This window comes from Rhinoderma darwinii, chromosome 4 (assembly GCF_050947455.1).
Source record: "Rhinoderma darwinii isolate aRhiDar2 chromosome 4, aRhiDar2.hap1, whole genome shotgun sequence".
NCBI lineage: Eukaryota > Metazoa > Chordata > Amphibia > Anura > Rhinodermatidae > Rhinoderma > Rhinoderma darwinii.
In genome coordinates this window covers 185,987,467-186,010,806 of record NC_134690.1, presented here as the reverse complement: position 1 = coordinate 186,010,806, position 23,340 = coordinate 185,987,467, and the positions used below count along the sequence as shown (strand labels likewise).

The following is a 23,340-nucleotide window of genomic DNA, read 5'->3' as shown; positions in this document are numbered from 1 at the left end:
CACTCAGATGCGGTGCTCGCTATTGAGCACCGCATCTGAGCGGTTAAACGGGTGAGATCGATACTAATATCAATCTCACCCGGCAGAGCAGGGACGCTCCCAGCCCTCAGCTGCCTCTGGCAGCTGAGAACAGGGAGATTTGGCAGCTCCCTGCTCTGTTTACTTATTCCGATGCCGCGACGTAAAAAGTCTATGGCATCGGAATAAGGCCCGTTAGTGACCGACGTAGAAACACGATGGGCCGGTCACTAACGGGTTAAACAGTATTACCACAAAGTGTAATATAACAAATAAAGAGATTGCACATTAGTTTGTATCAAAAAATTAAATAAGAATATTCATGAAGCAGTAGTAAGAAAAAAGGGGACAAACCCCTCCCACCTTCTCGGGAAGAGAAAATCCCAGTTTAGTTTGGTAAGAAATTCAGCTGTCCCGCAAATGCAGACGACCCAGCGTACCCTTTAAGACTTCCAACAAGTACCATTTGGTGAGCGTGAAGGGAGACACCGCCTGTTTAAGTTCCGATTCAGATAAATGCCGTATCATAAATGCCTTCCATTTTATGAAAAATCTTTTAGTGTGTTTGGTTTTCATACGTTCCGCATCTAATCGTTCTATGTGTAAACATTGCTTTAGTTGGTTCACTACATTTTGCATAGTTGGTATTGTTGATACCAACCATTGTTGTAGCAGTAGTCGTTTAACTACTAAACAGATCAGGTGAAACAGTTGGGGCAGGTGTCTCCCTTCCGCTCTGCCACCATCCGTCTCCTCCTCCCAATAGTGGAAAAGGACATGTGACATTGGCAGGGTCAATCCCCAGTGTATCCATCATGTCACGGACTTGAGACCACAAGGGCTGAATTGCCGAGCACTGCCATAAACCATGGAACAGATCTGTTTTTTGAACATGACATTTAGGACAGGCCACCAGGCGGTCAGGCATAGCAGTGCTCGGCGGTATATTAAAACCTAAGATTGCCCTGTGCATTATGCGAAACTGAGTATCTCTCCACACCTCTCTCATCACATGTTTCCGAACTGAACCCCATCCTATCAAAATTTTGTCCCTGAGGTCCCCGTCTCCTAATTGTTCTTCCCATTTTATAAAAAATTGTTCCGGCGGAGTAACAATCAAACTATCCCTAATTTTGCAGTAGATATGTGATACAGACAGCATTCCAGTATGTTGAAAAATTGCTTTATCCATTTTGTTTGCGATCACCTCTCGACCCACCTCCCTTAGCGCATTCCTAAAGAAATGCTGGACCTGAGCATATTGGATACTTTGGAAAGGTCTCAACCCAAATTTATCTATCAATTCTTGACCCGTAAGCCATCTCGGATCCGTGTCATGGAGTAGATGTTCCACCCTTAGAATGCCCCTCGCCCTCCATTCTGCAAAAAGACTACTATGTCTTCCTTGAGCGAATTCCGGATGATTCCATAGGGGAAGATATTTGGAAATTCGAAAAGATAAACCATAACTCCGTCTCATCGCCCTCCACGTCATGAAAGTAGCTCTACAGATCACCGATTGCTTTATGTACCCAGGCATGGCTGATAGGGACGAATGTAGGAGCGTGCAGAGGTCCCATGGGGCACAAAATTGTGATTCAAGCGCGTGATCTGAATGATAACTAGTAGACGCCACCCAGTCTATGACATGTCTTGCTAGACAGGCCAAATTGTACCCTTGTATATTAGGTAAGTTAATACCCCCCCCCCTCTCCTTAGTGGCCATGAGCTTGTCTATACGGATTCGAGGCCTCCTCCCTTTCCATAAAAAGTGACCAAAGGCCGACTGTAGTCTTGAGACATCTGTAAGCTTTAAAAGAAGTGGCAGGGTTTGTAAAGGGTACAATAGCTTCGAGAAGCTCATCATCTTAAGAAGGTGATTCCTACCCAATAGAGAGAGTGGTAAACCATGCCACCTTTTCAAGTCATGTAAGATCTTCGTAAATAAGGGGAGATAGTTCAAACGATAAAGGGAGTCGGCTGTGCGCCCAATATGTATACCCAGGTATTTGATGGATCGTTTGGCCACTGGAATATTGTGCAACTGAGTGGGTAACCCCCCCCCCCCCCCCCGTGGGTCTGTGGTACCCAGAAACAGAGCCTCAAATTTTGACACATTCAGTTTGAATCCCGAAAAAACGCCAAAATCCGATATGACATCCAGTACTTTGGGCAGCTCTGTATCCGGGTGAGCCATAAATAAGAGGATATCATCCGCAAAAAGAGCCAGCCTCAGAGTCGCCCCCCGATCGAAATACCCTGAAAGGTCCGGTCTGTATCCAGGGACCGGGCCAAGGGCTCTAAAGCCAGATCAAATAGTAAAGGGGACAACGGACATCCCTGTCTCGTCCCCTTTAGCAAAGCAAAGGACGGGGAGATAAATCCAGGCGTGTGTACACTAGCTTTAGGTTGTGTGTAAAGAACTCTCAGAAATCGTCTAAAAGCCCCCTGAAAACCCATGGCATCCAGCACCTGACCCAACCACCCCCATCTCAAATTGTCAAATGCTTTTTCTGCATCTAGGGTGATCAGGGCAGGCGGTTCTCCCCCTCGGCCATCTCCAACCTTATCCATTGCCAATAGAACTCTTCGGATGTTTGTCACAGCTGAACGGCCCTTTACGAAACCCACCTGTGATGGGCCTATCAGTGAGGGCAATATCAAAGCCAAACGGTTGGCCATGAGCTTAGCCAATATCTTGAGGTCCTGATCGATCAGCGAAATCGGCCGGTAAGAGGAGGGACAATCAAGATCTCGACCCTCTTTAGGTATTAGCTTGATGTAGGCTAGATTAGTTCGGAAAGCCCGATCCTGTCCTGACAATACGTTGTTAAACAGGCTAGTCAAGATGGGCGCCACTTGTGTCCCCAGAACCTTATAAAATTCACCTGGGTATCCATCAGGCCCAGGAGACTTGCCCGAGGGCAAGGCCATAATTACACTCCGCACCTCCTCCACGGTTATCGGCGCGTTAAGCGCGTGTAATTGTTCCTCAGAGATTTGAGGTAAAGAGAGGTTTTGCAAAAAGGTCTCGCCCTCCGGAAGTTCCCCCGGGTCGTCCCGGTACAGCGAAGCATAATAATTCCCCAGTAATGTGTTAATGGACTTTGGGTCTTCTGTAACATTGCCTCCCGGGGATTTCAGGCGTTGGATACAGTGAAAAGGTCTCTTTCCCCTAGCCAGGTTTGCTAACAATTTCCCAGGTTTATCTCCAAAACGTCTATAACTTACTTCCTGCTGGGTCCTAATAAAATCATCCTGACGCTCAGCCCATATATCAAAGTCTCCCCTGGCTGATATCCATAAGGTTTTAGAGAGTGGGGTCTGCTTTACTAAAAAATCGGTATATGCCTGTCGCAACGCTGCACTGGTCTTCTCGTATTGTGACCGTACCACTTTTTTAAGTTTACTAACATGTGCTATAATGCGTCCCCTCAAAACTGCTTTTGCCGTGTTCCAAAATAGCTGAGGATCGGATACATGCTGCTCATTCGTAGCCCCGTATTCAAGCCACCAACCCTTCAGAAGCGTCAGAAAACTTTCATCCTTGTCCAAAAAGGATGGAAAGCGCCACAGATAAGCGTCTCTCTTAGGATGAGTATCAAGCAGGTCTATTAAGACAGGTGCGTGATCTGAAATAACTAGGTCTGTAATTGAGACCTCTTTGACCTTGGGAATTAATGCACGACTAAGTAATACATACTCAATACGCGACCAAGAAGAGTGGGGGTGAGAAAAAGGAGTATACTCCCGGTCACCAGGATGAACATGTCTCCAACCATCAATCAAAGATGCAACCGACAAAAGACCCGCCAAATTAGAGCCCGCGACAGGGGTCGTCAGATCTGTAGCTAGTCTGGACGATCTATCTTCCTGCTGCGACACTACCCCATTGAAGTCCCCTCCCACCACTATTTCCGGAGATGAATCAACGAGTAAGGTGGCACGAAACTTATCGTAAAAGGGTTTCTGTGAGCTATTCGGAACATACACATTATATAACCTCATCGTACCCTGAGGACTGTTGAGTTGGAGGTGTATCATCCTGCCCTCGTCATCTGTAACTACATCAGTGACCGTATGAGGAAATGCCCTACGAATCAGTACCAAAACCCCTGCTTTCCGCTCCACTGCAGGGGACCATACACCTCCCCAACCCATAATTTGAGCATACGCGGGAAATCTGCAGTAGGGCGACATCTACCCGAAGTCTTTTCAAATGGCGCAAGACCATCATACGTTTGGCTGGGGACCGAAGCCCTTTAACATTCCAAGTTACGGTTTTCATGTCACAGGTGTACTATAAATATGAGCAACTGGATAGGTCATTAATACGCGGGCGCCAATCCCTATTGAGGGGCCAAGATGGTGACAGCTAAAATATATCTCCCGAGTGAGTAACTGCAGTCTAAAAGTGCAACAGTAGATTCCAATGGGAACTAATGCAGTAAAAGGCACATTAAACAAAGTGCAACAGTGCATAGGAACAAGTAACAAGTATATCCAACAATATATGTCTAGGACTCCCATTATTCTGGTACTTAAAGTTACACATCTACTCCCCTCCCTGTTGTACAGTTAAGAACAAGGGGGAACGACCTCAGAAGGCAAACCCAAAGACATGACTTTTTGGGAGACCAGACTCATACCCTTCCCTCCCACAGCAGTGTAACCCATATTGACAATTAGCTAGGTATACTCAAGTAAGTCCCAATGTTGCAACACGAGACCATCCCGCTCAGGTACAGTCCTCAGTCTGGCAGTCGCGATCCGCTTTGATGTCCTCGGTGTGTAGTGCGCTGTGACTTCGGACTACATGGGGACCCCTTTGCTTCGGTCAAAGAAGGAGAGCTTCGCGTCGACTGGGCCGACAAGGGTGGCCTGCGTCTAGGTGAGGAGATGGATGTCCCTGCCTCCGAGATCACCGATGTAGTAAGCGAAGATTCAGAAGCTAGGAATCGGTCCGCTGCCGCCGGATCTCTGAACATCTGGAAAGTTCCATCTGGGTGTTTAATGCGAAGAATAGCAGGATACAGGAGTTGAAATCGAATGTTCTTCCGAAACAGCAAGGAACATGTGGCACTGAAAGCTCGTCGTTGTCTTGTCACATCTGCTGAATAAACTCCGAAGAGGAGTATACGTGCACCTTGAAAGGTAAGTGGTTCCTTTCGGGTACGGTAAACATGAAGGATGTCTTCTTTATCCACAAAATCCAAATATCGAATTATGACTCGTCGGGGCCGCTCAGTATTGCCAACATTATGGTCAGAGGCAGGCGGTTTGGGTCCTGTGAGCTCGTTCCACCCGTCTGAGCCCTAATAAGCCCAGGGCCTGTGGTAAATCACACTCACACAGCTTTCTAAGAGCCTTAACTGGTATGGACTCCTGCAAACCGACCAGTCTCAAGTTGTTCCGGCGGGACCGATTTTCAAGGTCTTCAATGCGGTCGTAAAGCTGTTTAACGGTCTGATGCAGATCACTTGTCTGGGACACCACCGCAATCAACTCGTCCTCAGCATTAGAAATCCTCTGTTCAGCTTAGTTTATACGGCCCTCATGCTGGGTAATGCTCTCTTGTAAGCGGTTTAAGGTGGATTGCACCGTCGATACCAGAGTGCTGGACAAATCCGGAGCTATAAGGTCGGCCACTGCTTTAGCCAATAATTTGTAATCCAAAGTTTCTTGCAAGGTATGACGTTGCGTGGGAGGAGGCTGAGTCGGCAAGTCAGCGCTGTCCCGTCTCTCCTCTAACGGCGCCATCTTGGGCGGCTGTTCTTCTATAACGTCGTCCCCCATGTCTTCCAAATCCGGTTTTATGCTGCGCCTCAGCAAGTAACGCTCCATATAGGTAACGCCAATCGTTTAGATGTTATGTCTTCTCCACCCCAGTGTATCTTGAGGAGAGATTTGTAAGAGCAAACAGCTTTGTTAGGTCTGGAGGAGCGGGAGCGATGCTACACGCGTCTTCACATACCAGCGCCGGAACCGGAAGTCTTCTAAAACATTTTTCATTTCGGAGCTTCACACATTTCGAGACTGAATATAGAAGGCATCATAAAATACAGAAGATACACTGCAATAGTTTAATTGATGTTATACTTACTGCATCAATTTGGTCTAGAGAAATTTTTCCTGTATTTCTTTGTGAAGTAAAGTCTTGCCCGATGTATGAATGACTAGAAAATAAAAAGAAACAAACAAAAAAAACTATTAAAAACGGTTAGCTGCAATTTTGTATTCCTAGGAAAAGTGGGAACGGATCCCTGGCAAAAAATAAATGGATTAAGTACAGCCCGAATATATGGATATGTGAAAGCACCCTAAGGCCTTGTTCACAAGGCGTGTACTTGAGGAGTTTTATGCGCCCAAAAACACATGCTTTAAGCTTCCCATTGACAACGGAAAAACACATTGTATTGCATATGACACGTTTTATTTTTACGCTCGCATGTTTAAAAAAACGTGTAGTGTAAAAAAAGAAGCGTCAGGTCAATTCTTGGCGTGGAAAACTGAAAACGGGCCTAATTCCCATAGTCAATAGGAGTCCTAATTATGCGCCCAAAAAACGCATCAAAAACGCTTTGCAAGAAAGCTTGTACTTTAAAAAGCGCTTTGCAAAAACTTTAGCGTTTTGACGCATTTACATGTTGTTGTTATTGAGCGCCTTGTGAACAAAGCCTTAGGCAGGAATTGTTGCAGATTTTCTGTGCAGAAAATCCACAGTGAATTACATGTGGTTGAGCTTTTCCTTCCCTGGTGAATCCAGCCTAAGCCTTCTACATTCGGGTGATCAGTTCTCTATTTTTCCAGCTTGTGTAAATGCAATATAAGAAATTGTTAGATTTCAGTGCAATTTATATCTGGAAACGTTTTTGTTACATTTAAAGAGGCTCTGTCACCAGATTTTGCAACCCCTATCTGCTATTGCAGCAGATAGGCGCTGCAATGTAGATTACAGTAACGTTTTTATTTTTAAAAAACGAGCATTTTTGGCCAAGTTATGACCATTTTTGTAATTATGCAAATGAGGCTTGCAAAAGTCCAAGTGGGTGTGTTTAAAAGTAAAAGTCCAAGTGGGTGTGTATTAGGTGCGTACTTCGGGGCGTTTTTAATACTTTTACTAGCTGGGCGCTGTGAAGAGAAGTAACATCCTCTTCTCTTCAGAACGCCCAGCTTGTGACAGTGCAGATCTGTGACGTCACTCACAGGTCCTGCATCGTGACGGCCACATCGGCAGCAGAGGCTACAGTTGATTCTGCAGCAGCATCAGCGTTATGGCATATCGTGTGGATATGCCATAAATGTCTTAGATGGGAATACCCATTTAAATAATGGAGAGAAAGAATTATGGGTATTTATTCACATTTATGATATTTTCAGCGACACCACTCCAAACTCTGAACATCTAAAAACATTAATTCAGTTGTAATGTTGGGTGGTGCTCTGTAGAAGCAAAGAACATTTATAAAGAGCTCTATACAGAAAAACTATTATGACAGCAAAGTAGCAAACTGATCAATATCTTTTCATCAATTACAATATCTTCTCAGATGGATTTTGAAGAAAATGGTGAGCTCAATAATAAAACAAATCACTGCCCAATCACAGAACATTTTAAATTATTTTCTACTTTTTTCAATTAAAAACATACTTAAATGGAAACTCAAGGTTCCCCAGTATTACACCCAATTAAATGAAACTAGTATTTAAGAAACAAGCAGCCAGCAAACTAATTACTTGCATGCTGCGCTACAGTTTTCCCACAGCTCTCCCTGACAGACCTTTACCAATTCAGACACAAACAAATCAGACAGAAAGGAATATATACGCAGACACAAAAATATATTATAGCGCACTTCCCACTCAGACATAGACTATGTACACCTCTGAATACTTTTTTCTTTTTAATAAATCGATGTTTTAAGTGATTTAAAACAACTTTTCAATTGAAAATGTTTACTTTTAAGATACAGCTATCCTGTATATGAAGAAGATGTATCCTTCCATCACAGTAGATTCCGTCAGGTTAGCTGCACTGACGGTTTCGGTGAAAGCTGGTCCTGCATATCATCCAGCTAATAACAATCACATATAAGTTTAGAAACTTAGATGTGATCGTTATTATCTGGATCCTGTGTGTCAGAGCAGTCAGTTCTGCTGACCTGACGGAATCAGCTCTGACATAAGGGTACAGGTTATATGTATACAGGATACATAGAAGCTGTATCTTAAAGAGGCTGTGTCACCACATTATAAATACCCTGTCTCCTACATAATCTGATCGGCGCTGGAATGTAGATAACAGCAGTGGTTTTTATTTTGAAAACCGATCATTTTTTAGCACGTTATGAGCAATTTTAGATTTCGTTTCTTAATGCCCAACTGGGCGTGTTTTTACTTTTGACCAAGTGGGTGTTGTAAAGAGAAGTGTATGATGCTGACCAATCAGTGACTAATCAGTGTCATACACTTCTCATTGTTCCAGCCCAACATGATCCACAGCACAATCACACTGTGCTGTGGATCATGCTGGGCTGGAACAATGAGAAGTGCAGGACACTGATTGGTCACTGATTGGTCAGCCTCTCACACTTCTTCACAACACCCACTTGGTTAATAGTAAAAACACACCCAGTTGGTCTTTAAGAAACTAAATCTAAAATTGTTCATAACTTGCTCAAAAATGATAGTTTTTCAAAATAAAAACCACTGCTGTTATCTACATTCCTACGCCGATCAGATTATGTAGGAGATAGGGCACTTATAATCTGGTGACACAGCCTCTTTAAATTTAGAGTAAAGAGAAAAATCTGTAAAGTCAATTGAAAAGTCTTTTGAAAGCCATTAGCAAATGTATAGCGATTATTTGTAAAAAGCCCCCCATACACTTCATCCTACCATTATTTAGAGATTGTTGCTATTCGCTACATCCTCCAGTAGTCCATATTTAGGCAGGACGAGCATGCGCAGAGTCTTTCTATATACTAGCAAAGTAGAACAGCACGGGCGCTGCACAGTGGAGTTCTAAGCGATACTGGCTGAAAGAATGGCGTACTGTCCTCTGTGCTACGCGGCTCTGCAAATCATTTGCCGAGCAGATGCTGTTTAGATGCCGCATGAACCATTAATTCTAAAAATCCTCTGTGCACCGCTGCCTCACTGACTAACCAACATCACAGCTGGAAACGGACACGATCAGGAGAGCGCATGGAGCACCTGAGACTTGTAGTTCCTACAGGAAAATGTGCGGTCACGGGGAGATTTTGTTAGGCCTCATGCACACGAACTTATTTTTGTCCTCCCGTAAATAGTAGCGTAAATTACGGGTCCTTGGTCACACGTATTCGACCCATATTGCACCAGTATTCCACTCGTATTTACGGGCACGTTTTCGCTGCAAAATTACACTGCAGTAATCGGCAGCCCTTCTCTCTATCAGGGCAGGATAGAGAGAAGGGACAGCCCTTTCCGCAGTAAAAGTAATTCATACTTACCCTGCCGTTGTCTTGGTGACGCGTCCCTCTCTTGACATCCAGTCCGACCTCCCTGGATGACGCAGCAGTCCATGTGACCGCTGCAGCCTGTGATTGGCTGCAGTGGTCACATGGGCTGAAACGTCATCCCAGGAGGCCGGACTGGAGGAAGAAGCAGGGAGTTCTGGGTAAGTTTTTTTACAGGTTGCTCTATATTGTGATCGGAAGTCACTGTCCAGGGTGCTGGAACAGCTACTGCCGATCGTTTAACTCTTTCAGCACTCTGGACAGTGACTATTTACTGACGTCGCCTAGCAACGCTCCCGTAATTACGGGTGCACACACGTTGTCACCCGTAATTACAGGAGCCCCATTGACTTCTATGGGCCTGCCCGTGCCGTAATTACGGCCTGAAATAGGACATGTTCTATATTTTTCAACGGCACGGGCACCTTCCCGTAAGGATACGGGGAGGTACCCGTGGCCAATATAAGTTCATGGGCCCTTAAAAACGTGCTGCAATTACGGGCGTTTTTACGTTTGCGTGCATGGGGCCTTAGACCGCCTTTTCTCCTGTCTGCCTTCAAAAAGATAACAGTACCACCGGCAGAAAAAAAGATCAGGTATGCCACCAAGGTGAACAAACAGTAGACTTGCTTAGGGGTATGGGTAAGCGTTGGGAAGTTTTTTTTTTTTTAAATGTGCCTGATTGTGGAAAAACCCCTTTAAAAGGACCGAGTTACTAGGAATGTGTGGCCACCTGCACTAGACACATTCTGTGGACATTCTGAAACGGAATCAAAACAACAATCGGGGGCGCTATAATAAGTATGTGACAGGCACATTTAAAAAAAAAAAATGACTGCAGGAAATTTTTATGTTTTTCCTGATCTAACAGAGAAATGTATATTTAATCGTGGAACAACCCCTTGAACTCTTTCCCTGCCAAGGACATATCTCATACGTCTTGGTAGGAAAGCACTTCGGTAGCCAAGGACTTATTGGATACGTCTAACTTAGGCTAGGTCGCAGCTAGTTGTTTTAAAGCTAAAATTCGTGGCTTTCATACTACACCCAGTTTTAGCTGCAATCTAGGCTGAGCTAGAACAGGTAGAAGAGAGCTGCATATATTTTGCAGTCAATTGGGTGGAGGAAAGGGGGGACCAGTGGGGGACGTGCTGGCAGTGTGCAGGAAGAAGAGAAGCTGTCACCCTCCTTTTGTCCCTGTATGGCTGTAGATGACCCCAGGAAAGGAGCGAGAAGATGTGCAGAAGCTCATCTAATCCCCCATTTGAGCCTAGTTAGGACGTTTATTGACTCCACAGCCTGGACGTTTACCAGCGTCTGGATCGCGGCATAAAATTAGTCGCACCAAACACTTGCACCACACACAAACATCAATAAGGGTTGTACATTTTACACTGTCCCTATCCTGTTCTTTAGTGTAAAATCCGCGATAACCGTTACAGCAGTAATAACGATTATCACTAGAGAGGAATGTTCAATACATTTATGATGGAATGGAAACGATTTCCATCAGAAACAACATTTTCATCCACGGACAGTTGCCATAAACAATTGTTTTCAACTATTTCCACTTTTAAAAAAAAGATCAGTATTAGTTAACAAATTAGATTAAGTTTAGGGAATTGTGATAATTGATTAGGGTTAGGCTGTGTTCACACGTTGTGGTTCATATATGTTTTTTTGCTGCGATTTTGGCAGGATCGCAGCAAAATGGAGCAGTTTTGCCGCAATATTTTTTTTTCCCGACCACGACGTGTGAACACAGCCTTAGAGTTTGTGTAGTAAATGGAAAATAGTATACCTATATAATCCCCAATTTAATTTGCATGCAAAAGTTAACTAGTGTATTTCTGAAGAATTGCTCTATGCTGCTAGATGTTCTTGCCCAAAGTTATATGAGGGCAAGACCATCCAGTAGCTGAGATAATGCATCTCAAAGCATTTGAGTTCTATTATTCAGAAAGAAGATACACATCTGTCGAGACATATTAGGTATGTACACAACGGTGATCCCAAAACACTCTCTTTTTGGGGTATCTCCCAAGTTATATTGGGTCCTAGACGTGGCACTCTTGATCGCAGATTGCTATAAGAAAAGGCAAGATGGATCCATCGCCTTAATAGCCTCAGTGCCAATGAACTTTCTGTAATCTTTTGATATTGCCAGATTGCCTGCTTTATCACTACTCTATCCTGCAGTTATATTCATGAAAACTATATCCTGTTCACATCACCGTTCATTTCCGTTCCGGGGTTCCGTCCGAGGTTTCCGTCGGGTGACCCCCGCAACGGAAAGTGAAAGCACAGCTTCCGTTTCAGTCACCATTGATCTCAATGGTGACGGAAACATCGCTAATGCTTTCCGTTCGTCACCATTCCGGCTGGTTTCTGGTTTTCCGACGGAATCAATAGCGGAGTCGACTTCATTCTACCTATTATTGCAGGTACTTACTAGTACCTTCATAAGTGGCTGCCACCAGTTTTCAGATTTATGATCTTATTAGCAGAGACTCATTATAGCCAGTCTAGCTTTATTGCATTTTTTTAGTGCACTGCAAAGTGTAGCAATATAATTTAATTTGTATTCCTTATATTACTAGTAAGATATGTTACATTAAGCATGTGAGAATGTGCAGCAAAACTGATCTTCTGAGGGATTTGGTTAAGTCCCTTGACATGCCCACCTCTTGTTCATTATTAGGGATGCTGTCCTAAGTTTATGAGTTCTGCAATTTCATTTCTAAAGTATCCTGACATGCGCAGTATCAACTGGACGGCACTTTGCAGTTTTTTTTTTTTATCTGCAAAGTCCATATGGGCCGAACGTGGCTCTTGATTGGCCAGCACTTTAGTTTTCTATTTGTCCATGACCATATCCATCAAGACGTTTAAGTGGGCATGTCTTCGCCCCAACCTCTGATTGGCTACGTCTGTGGGGTGTTCCCTACGAAGAAGTGGAAGTTTACGTGGTGTGACGATCGTACTCCATTAGCCCTGTATACCCCTGTGGACAACGATACACGGTGAGACATGTCGGGGGCTTTGCTCTGTGATTTTAATCCTAATGTGATAATCCCAGTATTGACAATTACTTATATTACGGACTGCAGCCACAATCGGAAGAGTACTGAATGAGGTAATACTGCAATTAGCTGAACCACCACTGTTATATACCTCTATAAGTATTAGTCTAGGGACTCACTTTCAATTTTAATCTATCTTTGGCCATAGTGTCAGTAAAAATAAGTTATGTTTTATTCATTATTTAGAAATCAAGTAATGTGGAAATAGGGTCTTTTTTGCCTCCTGGCAACTTGTGTTAAAGAGGCTCTGTCACCAGATTTTGCAACCCCTATCTGCTATTGCAGCAGATAGGCGCTGCAATGTAGATTACAGTAACGTTTTTATTTTTAAAAAATGAGCATTTTTGGCCAAGTTATGACCATTTTCGTATTTATGCAAATGAGGCTTGCAAAAGTACAACTGGGCGTGTTGAAAAGTAAAAGTACAACTGGGCGTGTATTATGTGTGTACATCGGGGCGTGTTTACTACTTTTACTAGCTGGGCGTTGTGTATAGAAGTATCATCCACTTCTCTTCACAAGCCCAGCTTCTGGCAGTGCAGACACAGCCGTGTTCTCCAGAGATCACGCTGTGTCGTCACTCACAGGTCCTGCATCGTGTCAGACGAGCGAGGACACATCGGCACCAGAGGCTACAGATGATTCTGCAGCAGCATCGGCGTTTGCAGGTAAGTCCATGTAGCTACTTACCTGCAAATGCTGATGCTGCTGCAGAATCAACTGTAGCCTCTGGTGCCGACACGATGCAGGACCTGTGAGTGACATCACAGATCTGCACTGGCAGAAGCTGGGCGTTCTGAAGAGAAGTGGATGATACATCAGAGCGCCCAGCTAGTAAAAGTAGTAAACACGCCCCGATGTACGCACATAATACACGCCCACTTGGACTTTTACTTTTCAACACGCCCAGTTGTACTTTTGCAAGCCTCATTTGCATAAATACGAAAATGGTCATAACTTGGCCAAAAATGCTCGTTTTTTTAAAATAAAAACGTTACTGTAATCTACATTGCAGCGCCTATCTGCTGCAATAGCGGATAGGGGTTGTAAAATCTGGTGACAGAGCCTCTTTAAATAATACATAGGATTTGTACTCACCACTTACTAGGGCCCAATTGTTTCTTTTTGGTTTCCGAATATTTGGTGTTTGATAAACCCACGAGTGGTATGTATGAACTCCTCACATTTTTCACATCCTCTGTTTTTGGCAGAGTACATTTTGTTTGCATAAAGGGTCTGTGTTAGTAAATATTTTATTCACAAAGTTGAATTTTCAGGCAATTTTTGCCTATTATCACTGTTTGACGCAAAGTTGTGTAAAGGTGGTATGTGTATAAATTATTAAATTGTATTTTGGTATACGGTTTCCTGTGCGCTATAAAAAAAAATGTGGTTTTGGTAGCGCTTTGCCACGTGGAGTACTGTAAATATTTTTAACATTTGAGGATTATGGCCAAATATTGAATTGCCACTGCTTCAACGTTTTTGAGAGTCACAGGCACTTGTTGATGTATGTGACTTATATATGAACTTTGCACACACTGGTCTTTTATTTTTACATCGTTTTTGTGTGTAAACCTCGGTTATGTGAATTTTAGCCGCATATGTATGTCAGAATGCATTTTTTTTTTTAATTATAATTCCGGTTTGTCACAAAATTAAGTGAAGGTGGACGTGGCAGCCAACAACACATCAAGGCAGCTGCAATCGTCAGGTTGTCTGCTTTGTTTAGGGTGTGTAATCCCGGTATTTTATGGGTTAAAACTTTTTTTAAATTTCCAGCTTAAAACCAGATTTTTGGTCTCTTCAATTCTGGTGATTTTATGAAGATATTTGGGATTAACACTGCACATAAATTGTTGTGCTAATATTACTAGATGTACGTTCACTTTCGTTGAATATATGAATCACTGCCTTAATGAACGATTAAAACTTGATATTTATTGTAGGTATCAAAACTAAAAATGGGCTTAAATAGCCAAGAAGAACTGTTTAAGGCATAAGCAAGAAAACCAGTGCGGGAGACGCAGGCAGATATTGTAATTTTAATTATTAATCACAGCCTGCGTGCAGATTCAAAGTCCCTTTGTATTATATTATAAACCTGGTTATCACTGCCATTGAGTCTGTGTCCCTATGTTTGCGTCCCAACGCGTTTCTGCTCCCCACATTCATAGGTGTGCGTCATCAGGGGTCACAATGATTATTGTTAAATTCAGACACACAAAAATAGGCCGGTTAGCACATATTGCGTGCTCTTAACATTCACCCGGCTCGTGCACGACACTAGTCAGCTGGTCGACCATTAAAATTACAATATCTGCCTGCGTCTCCCGTTTTAATCGTTCATTAAGGCAGTGATTCATATGAAGATATGTGCATCTAAACATAAATAGTATGTACGAATTAGGCACATTTTATTTTTTTAATTGGGTCACACTATTTGCCACAAATCTTAATTTGTATCAATTTATGAAAACTTAACACAAAATTGCATGACAGTTCCTGTTTGTCTAAAGTGATGAGTGGCATATTTCCAATGTAAATTGGCGATCATATAGGTGTCTACTTTCAGAAAATATATAGGTATGGAAGTGTAGCATGATTTGTCATTGTGTAATTAGGGTTTTTATTTGTACATAGCTTTAAAATTGTTCTTTACAGAGGTGCAAATTAAAAAAAATAAAAAAAACTTTGGCAGTGAAAAGGTTTAATGCAGCAAAATAAATCCCATTAAAAAAAATTGCTCTGGGATCCATGTATTACAACTACTGAACTACTCAACTACTGAAAGTCGGAATCCTACTGGATGCTCGGAGTAATAACAGAGCTAATATTTGCTCACTTCTCTATAAATGCCATATACTCACATGATACAAATGTTTGCGAATGATATCCAGGCATAGATAAGTGAGCAAGCGTAAGGGTATGTGCACACACACTAATTACGTCCGTAATTGACGGACGTATTTCGGCCGCAAGTCCCGGACCGAACTCAGTGCAGGGAGCCGGGCTCCTAGCATCATAGTTATGAACGATGCTAGGAGTCCCTGCCTCTCAGTGGAACTACTGTCTCGTACTGAAAATATGATTACAGTACGGGACAGTTGTCCTGCAGCGAGGCAGGGACTCCTAGCATCGTACATAACTATGATGCTAGGAGCCCGGCTCCCTGCACTGTGTTCGGTCCACTACTTGCGGCCGAAATACGTCCGTCAATTACGGACGTAATTAGTGTGTGTGCACATACCCTTACACCAGCGGGAGTAGTTTTTATTTTGCTGCATGTCCAGAACACATTTCTGGTCTATGTAATTTAGAAATGGTCGCATGCATGACTTGTACAATAAACATACCTGAGGTGACTAAGTAAAGGCTGCAGTCTTTCATCTGACTGCACTATTGGCAGTGACCGAGCGGACAGCTGAAAGAGAGAAATAAATCACAATAATACAAAATAACATTAAGTAGGACAACTTAAAGAGGCTCTGTCACCAGATTTTGCAGCCCCTATCTGCTATTGCAGCAGATAGGCGCTGCAATGTAGATTACAGTAACGTTTTTATTTTTAAAAAACAAGCATTTTTGGCCAAGTTATGACCATTTTCGTATTTATGCAAATGAGGCTTGCAAAAGTACAACTGGGCGTGTTGAAAAGTAAAAGTCCAAGTGGGCGTGTATTATGTGCGTACATCGGGGCGTGTTTACTACTTTTACTAGCTGGGCATTCTGATGAGAAGTATCATCCACTTCTCTTCACAACGCCCAGCTTCTGGCAGTGCAGCACTGTGACGTCACTCACAGGTCCTGCATCGTGTCGGCACCAGAGGCTACAGATGATTCTGCAGCAGCATCGGCGTTTGCAGGTAAGTCGATGTAGCTACTTACCTGCAAATGCTGATGCTGCTGCAGAATCAAGTGTAGCCTCTGGTGCCGACACGATGCAGGACCTGTGAGTGACGTCACAGTGCTGCACTGCCAGAAGCTGGGCGTTGTGAAGAGAAGTGGATGATACTTCTATACACAACGCCCAGCTAGTAATAGTAGTAAACACGCCCCGATGTACACACATAATACACGCCCAGTTGTACTTTTACTTTTCAACACGCCCAGTTGTACTTTTGCAAGCCTCATTTGCATAAATACGAAAATGGTCATAACTTGGCCAAAAATGCTCGTTTTTTAAAAATAAAAACGTTACTGTAATCTACATTGCAGCGCCTATCTGCTGCAATAGCAGATAGGGGTTGCAAAATCTGGTGACAGAGCCTCTTTAAAGGCTATGTAAACTTTCGAAGGCATTTAAAAAAAAAAAAAAGAAATCAATGGTTTTATTTCATTTTAAACAACTTTTAAATTGGATTTTATATAAAAAAAAAACAACAATTTTTACTTTTTGAGATACAGATTCTATGTATCATGTACACCTTCGGGGCTGAGATTAATTTGGCCTTCAGGACGGACTCAATTTTTCAAATCTAACATGTCACTTTATGTGGTAATAACTTTGGAATAGTTTTACTTATCCAAGTGATTCTGAGACTGTTTTTTTCGGAACACATTGTACTTTATGTTAGTGGTAAATAGTGGTCGATATATTTACTCATTATTTTTTTTTTTAAATTAGCATTTTCCTACTTTTGAAATACCATGCTTCCAAAATGAATAATGGTACCACACAAATTAATTAATATGTTTACCATATGTCTGTTTCATTTTTTTTTAAATTGAAATTATTTTTAGGATGTTATAAGGCTTATTAGCAGTTTTTCAACTATTCAATAAAATCTGAAAAACATTTATTTTAGGCACCAGATTTTAAAAACTGCACCTTCAGCCAATTCAAAGCAAGCATTTAGGAAGCTTGTTAACCCTTTAGTGGTTTTACAAGAATTAAAGTAAAGTGAATGTGAAATTTACAAATTTTATTTATTTTTCAGATATTCAATTTGAATACATTTATTTCAGTAACACTGAAATAACAGCCGATACCAGAGAAACACAACTCAATATTTATTAGCTCGATTCTGCAGTTTTCATAAATATCCCAAATGTGGCCATTGTTACACGTGACTACAGCACAGTCCTCAGAAATGAAGGGCCACCTTGTGGATTTTGGGGCCTATTTTGTATTAGGATGTATTCCAGGCACCATTTCATGTTTAACTCCTTAACGCATTATCACGTACATGAACGTGACAAGCGTTAAGGGAATACTGAGCGGGTTACAGCCAACACCTTATTGAAACGCGCGGATTCAAAGATCATTTTGATAATGCCCGTTTAAGACGTTAGAAAGAGGGGTGTGGCCCCCCTCCACCATCCCATCGCCCCCCTATGGTTGCTACGGAAGCCTGCTGGCCTAATGAAAGCCCCCAAGTCTGCAATCTTTGCGCTCCTAATAATACATTAGTATTGCAGTATATAGTGCAAGCAATCCAACGATCACTGGTTCAAGTCCCCCAGAAGGACTTAAGAAATAAATTAAAAAAAAACAGTTGAATAAAGTTTTTTTTAATGTGCAAAAAGTATTAAAAGTAAAAAAAAATCCTTTTTCCATTTTTTTTCTCTAAAGTAATGTTAAACAAAAAATAATTTTACGTAACTGGTATCGCCACATCCGTAAACGTCCGAACTATTACAATGTTTAAATGCGGTCAGGACTCAGAAAGCCTGTGAGCTCTGCTTTCCCTGCCAACAGAGCGAGATTGACAGCTTTCCTTGCATAAGTTAGTATGTTGGGAGAGCTGTCAATCACGGTATGTGGGTGGGTAGCAGGTCTCTCAGGCTTTCTGTAGGAGTCCTGGCAGCATTTAAATACCTTTTTTTTTTCTTTTTTTTTTTTTAAACAACGAATCAAATCATAGAAATATTATCACTGTGCAAAATAATAAATGTAATTAATTTATATGCAATCAAATAGAATAAAAATAATGCTATAACTGCAGTTAAAATATAAAAAAAATTTTGTAGATGAACTCAATATAGCGGAACCTGCTATTATGAGTATCTATTTTAAAACTGAGGACTTTGACCCATATTCAGACACTTTGTGTAATGCCGGAGTAGGGAGACAGACAGGTGAGCCCTAATCTACCCGCCACTCAGTCCCTGCCTACTTGCAACGGCCTGTCCTAGGCGACGGCGTACAACTGGGCGACGGTCCCTACGCTCACTATGTGCACGACAGACAAACAGACAAGGGTACACAGAAGCTAGGGGAACGGGGCAATTGCCCACGGCAACACCATGAGCAACAACAGTAGTGAACGAGCAGAGTCAAACCAGGAGTGTACGAGGTACCAAACGCAGAGCAGGAGAGTAGTCAGTAAGCCAGGGTCTATATGGAGCAGAGGACAAAAGTACAAGCAGCAGCAGCAGAGCCAGGAAACAGACAGAATCACAGGCAAAGGAGGAGCAGGAAGTGAAGGTATAAATAGACAGAGGGCGGGAGCTAGCTCCGTCTAGCCAGGCAGTGATAGGCTCTCCCACTCCCAGCCTGATTGGTAGAAGGAGGGGTCACTCGATCAGACTTAGGAGCAGGTGCAGACTGACTAACCACGAGCGTCGACACAGAAGCTGTGTCTGGCAGATCCTTTACACGTTGTGTTTAATTTATTGTTGTTTTCTTGCTCCAAGGAATTTTTTGAATATAGTGCTCCGCTGTTATGCAGATATTCGGAATATTAGCAATATTGCCAGATGGTGAGTGTCTGTATTTATTAGATGGTAAATGTCTATTCTCATTCCAGATGTATAATGGCCACAGCTTTTTATATATTCAATACAGTATATCCACTTGACTGTTATTACACTTCCAATGCTATCATACACATTGTCAATGTTATTTAAATGGCTATTTTCTGTTTTACGTGCCAGATAATCACTACTCATAGTGCCGTTGTACTTGTAGTGCTGTGACTTCTTGGAGCACTAATTAGAAGGTTTAGTTAGTTTGAACGTGCTTCTGATGACTGCGCGGCCACGCAGGTACTTGTAGTGCGATTCACCTCACTGTCTGTGAATGTGCAGACCTGGCACCTGTGGATATGATGCTGCAATCCCAGCAGTTCAGTGAGCTTTCTTTCAATTTAATTATTGTTCACAATATTAGATGTAGAAAATGCATTTTTCATAAGTACATGGTGTCTCATTAAAACCAGTCTCAATCCGCATACACACTATATTAGTACTGGACGTGTTTCATTGCATGACATCCGCTTCTTCCTCAGCAGTAGCGTTTCTAGTGCGTATTTTTTTGTACGCATTTTTGTTGTATATTATTCCATATTATTCAATATTGTCATTTTGATATATGCAAACAGTGTTGTTGTCAAACATTTGTGTATGTTAAAAGTAAATAAATATAATAGATATTGATAAAGAACCTGAACTAACATTGATTTAGTCTTGAGAGCCGGTTTCATCTAGTATTATTTTGTATTATTCTGCAGTGACAGCCGACACATGCAGGTTATAGAGTGCGCTCAGCCCAGTGAGCCCTCTTCATACTTTCCCCTCAGCCTCTGCTGTATATACTAGTCCGTCTCAATGACTTAGAATATCATCAAAAAGTTAATTTATTTCAGTAATTCAATTCAAAAAGTGAAACTCAAATAATATATAGATTCATCACACACAGAGTGATCTATTTCCAGCATTTTTTTTATTTTAATATTGATGATTATGGGTAACCGTTAATGAAAATCCAAAATTTAGTGTCTCAGAAAATGTGAATATTATACCATTTCAAAAATTATTTTTAATACCAAAATGTTGGCCTACTGAAAAGTACGTACAGTATATGCACTCAATACTTGGTCGGGGCTCCGACTCTGCATGAATTACTGCATCAATGCGGCGTGGCATGGAGGCGATCAGCTGTGCTGTTATGGAAGCCCAGGTTGTTTTGATAGCGGCCTTCAGCTCGTCTGCATTGTTGGGTCTGGTGTCTCATCTTCCTCTTGACAATACCCCATAGACAAGCTTTATGGAGATGCTGATTTCATGTTACAGCAGGACTTGGCACCTGCCCACACTGCCAAAAGTACCAATACCTGGTTTAATAACCACAGTATCACTGTGCCTGATTGGCCAGCAAACTCACCTGACCTAAACTCCATAGAGAATCTATGGGGTATTGTCAAGAAGAAGATGAGACACCAGACCCAACAATGCAGACAAGCTGAACGCCGCTATCAAAACAACCTGGGCTTCCATAACACCTCAGCAGTGCCACAGGCTGATCGCCACCATGCCACGCCACATTGAAGCAGTAATTCATGCAGAGTCAGAGCCCCGGCCAAGTATTGAGTGCATATACTGTACATACTTTTCAGTAGGCCAACATTTCAGTATTAAAAATTCATTTTTGAAATTGGGTTTATAAAATATTCTGAGACACTAAATTTTGGGTTTTCATTAACTGTTACCATAATCATCAACATTAAAAGAATGTTGGAAATAGATGACTGTGTGTAATGAATCTATATAATGTATGAGCTACACTTTTTGAATTGAATTACTTAAATTAACTTTTTGATGATATTCTAATTCATTGAGAAGGACTAGTATACGGCGGATACTGGGAATGGGTTAAATTTTACAACTTAGTTTTTGGAATAAAAACTCTATTTGTGAGTGATTTGGGGTTGAGGTGGAATAAGGTTTAAAAAAGGTAATACTTTCTTGCACATAAGCCAATATTTTAAAAATATTACTGAATTCATGATTTCATTTTAAAAGGAATATTCCTCCATAACATTTTTTTGGGGGTGCACATAACTGAGCACTAGAACGCTTTCAATCTGCTGGTTCTGGAGAAGCCAAAGATCTCATCTGTTCTGAGAGACACCTCAACTGGGAAATTTACTGCATGACTGAGCTCCCAATTCCACACCCTCTATGCGTGAAGAGAATTCAACTTCACAAAATACAAACAGCTTCTTAGATAAAATAAGAATATCAATATTCATGCTTTTTTATGGACTATTCACATTGCATTTGCAGTGTACATCAGGGGTACTGTATACGTCAGGAGTATTTACCAACATATACCTGCGACGGACACCACATAAACTCATAAATCAGTTGACATTTAAAAACAGACATTTCTGAAGATTGGATCAATTACATCTGCTAAAACGTGTATCTTGTAAAAGCAGAACTACGAAAAAGTTGCCACAGAAACTTACTGCACCTTCTGATTATCTTCAATGTTCAATAGCCTATCCGCATTCAATGCATTATTTTTGCACGGTTTACACAGCGTTTGCAGTGCGGCTTCGATGAATATATCAAGAAAATGTCCCGGAGTGTAAACAAACAAACCCTGTAGTCTGATCCTGCAGTCATGCTCCCTTCTATCTGTCCTCTACTTTTTGCTAACCTACCACATGTATGTAAGGGAAGACATTTGCTGCAGATGTAAGGCAATATGACTGCAAGCGCAGACTACACAGGGTTTGTTTGTTGTGTTGCCATGGAAACCTATATAGGATCTGTAGAAACCAAACTATAGGGATCCTTTAAGACTATTTGCAAAGTGGCTTAATTTTTAATTTAAGCTTTAAAATAATAATATGATTGTGAAGGTGGACTTTATGGCTTTGTTATATGCGCTTAATTTCCTATGAAAGTAAATTTTCACAGTCTGGGCATGGGTTACCGGCGTGCCCACAAAGATCAGTGGAGGATAAAAAAATATATATGGATGTTAGGGGGAGTTCTTACATTAATCACATAACTAAAGTATCCAGAAGATTTATCTAACTGAATGTTAACTGAATCTTACATTACAAATATACAAGGAAGAACGGTATAGCAATCTCTACAATCATTAAGAGGAAACCGATTACTAACGTTACTGATAAAAGGAGATGGGGAGCAAAGCAAAAAATGAAAACTGTTGTTGTCATATAGCAAGCAAGCCTGGGACTTTTACCAGGGATGACAACTTTGTATTTTATAGGGCTGTCACGATACCAGAATTTGGACTTCGATACCGATACTTTGTGTAGTATTGTGATTCTCGATACCAAAACGATACTTTGCCAACAAGAATAATAAAAAAAAGTTCTTTCATTTTCTGATGTGGGGCATATGGTGTGATGAATTTTGAACCTCCATGTGCCTCACGTTAATAGTAGTTAACCCCATCATGTAGCACACAGTCATAATGGACAACATTGGGTTAATGTGTGAGGTACATGATGGGGTTAATATGATTAAAGTGGCACATGGAGGTTAAAAAGTCATAATACCTTGTACCTCACATTAATAAGTGAAAGAAAGTAGTAATTTAATTTTTTACAGCGCACACATCATAACGCTATAAATTTGTTGTGCAGTTTACGTTCACGACGATTCCGAATGTGTGTATATTTTATGCATTGAGACTTATTTTAATGTTTATTGTAAAAAAAAGTTTTTTTTATTTAACATTACTTTATTTATTTTTTTAAACTTTAATGTACTGCCATATATCTATATGCCTGTACATTAGCCTGTGTACTGATAGGTATATCCTAACAACTGCCTGTGTACCAAGTAGGCCCTAGCAACAGGAAATATGGTCAGACAGACCTGGGGTCCTTCAAAGGACCCTGGGCTGTCTGCCCATATATGGGATGTCCCTCAATCGCTTCACAGGGATCCTGTGATGCGATCCAAGGAGCATCCCCCCTTCTCATTTTCCCCTTGAATGCTGCGGTCAGCTTTGATCATGGTAATCAAGGGAA

At 41.7% G+C, this 23,340-nt stretch overlaps 1 protein-coding gene across 3 annotated transcripts in view; it reads right to left on the bottom strand.

Annotated features, from left to right (window-relative positions):
• Positions 1–23,340, bottom strand: part of PRIM2 (DNA primase subunit 2) — a 151,037-nt gene that overhangs the window by 46,368 nt on the left and 81,329 nt on the right. For all 3 annotated transcript variants that reach the window (XM_075864147.1, XM_075864145.1, XM_075864146.1), the window contains 2 exons: positions 15,958–16,025; positions 6,122–6,194 (listed from right to left, as the gene is read on the bottom strand). In XM_075864147.1, coding sequence (XP_075720262.1) covers positions 6,122–6,194; positions 15,958–16,025 — 141 coding nt within the window. The remainder of the gene's footprint in view (positions 1–6,121; positions 6,195–15,957; positions 16,026–23,340) is intronic.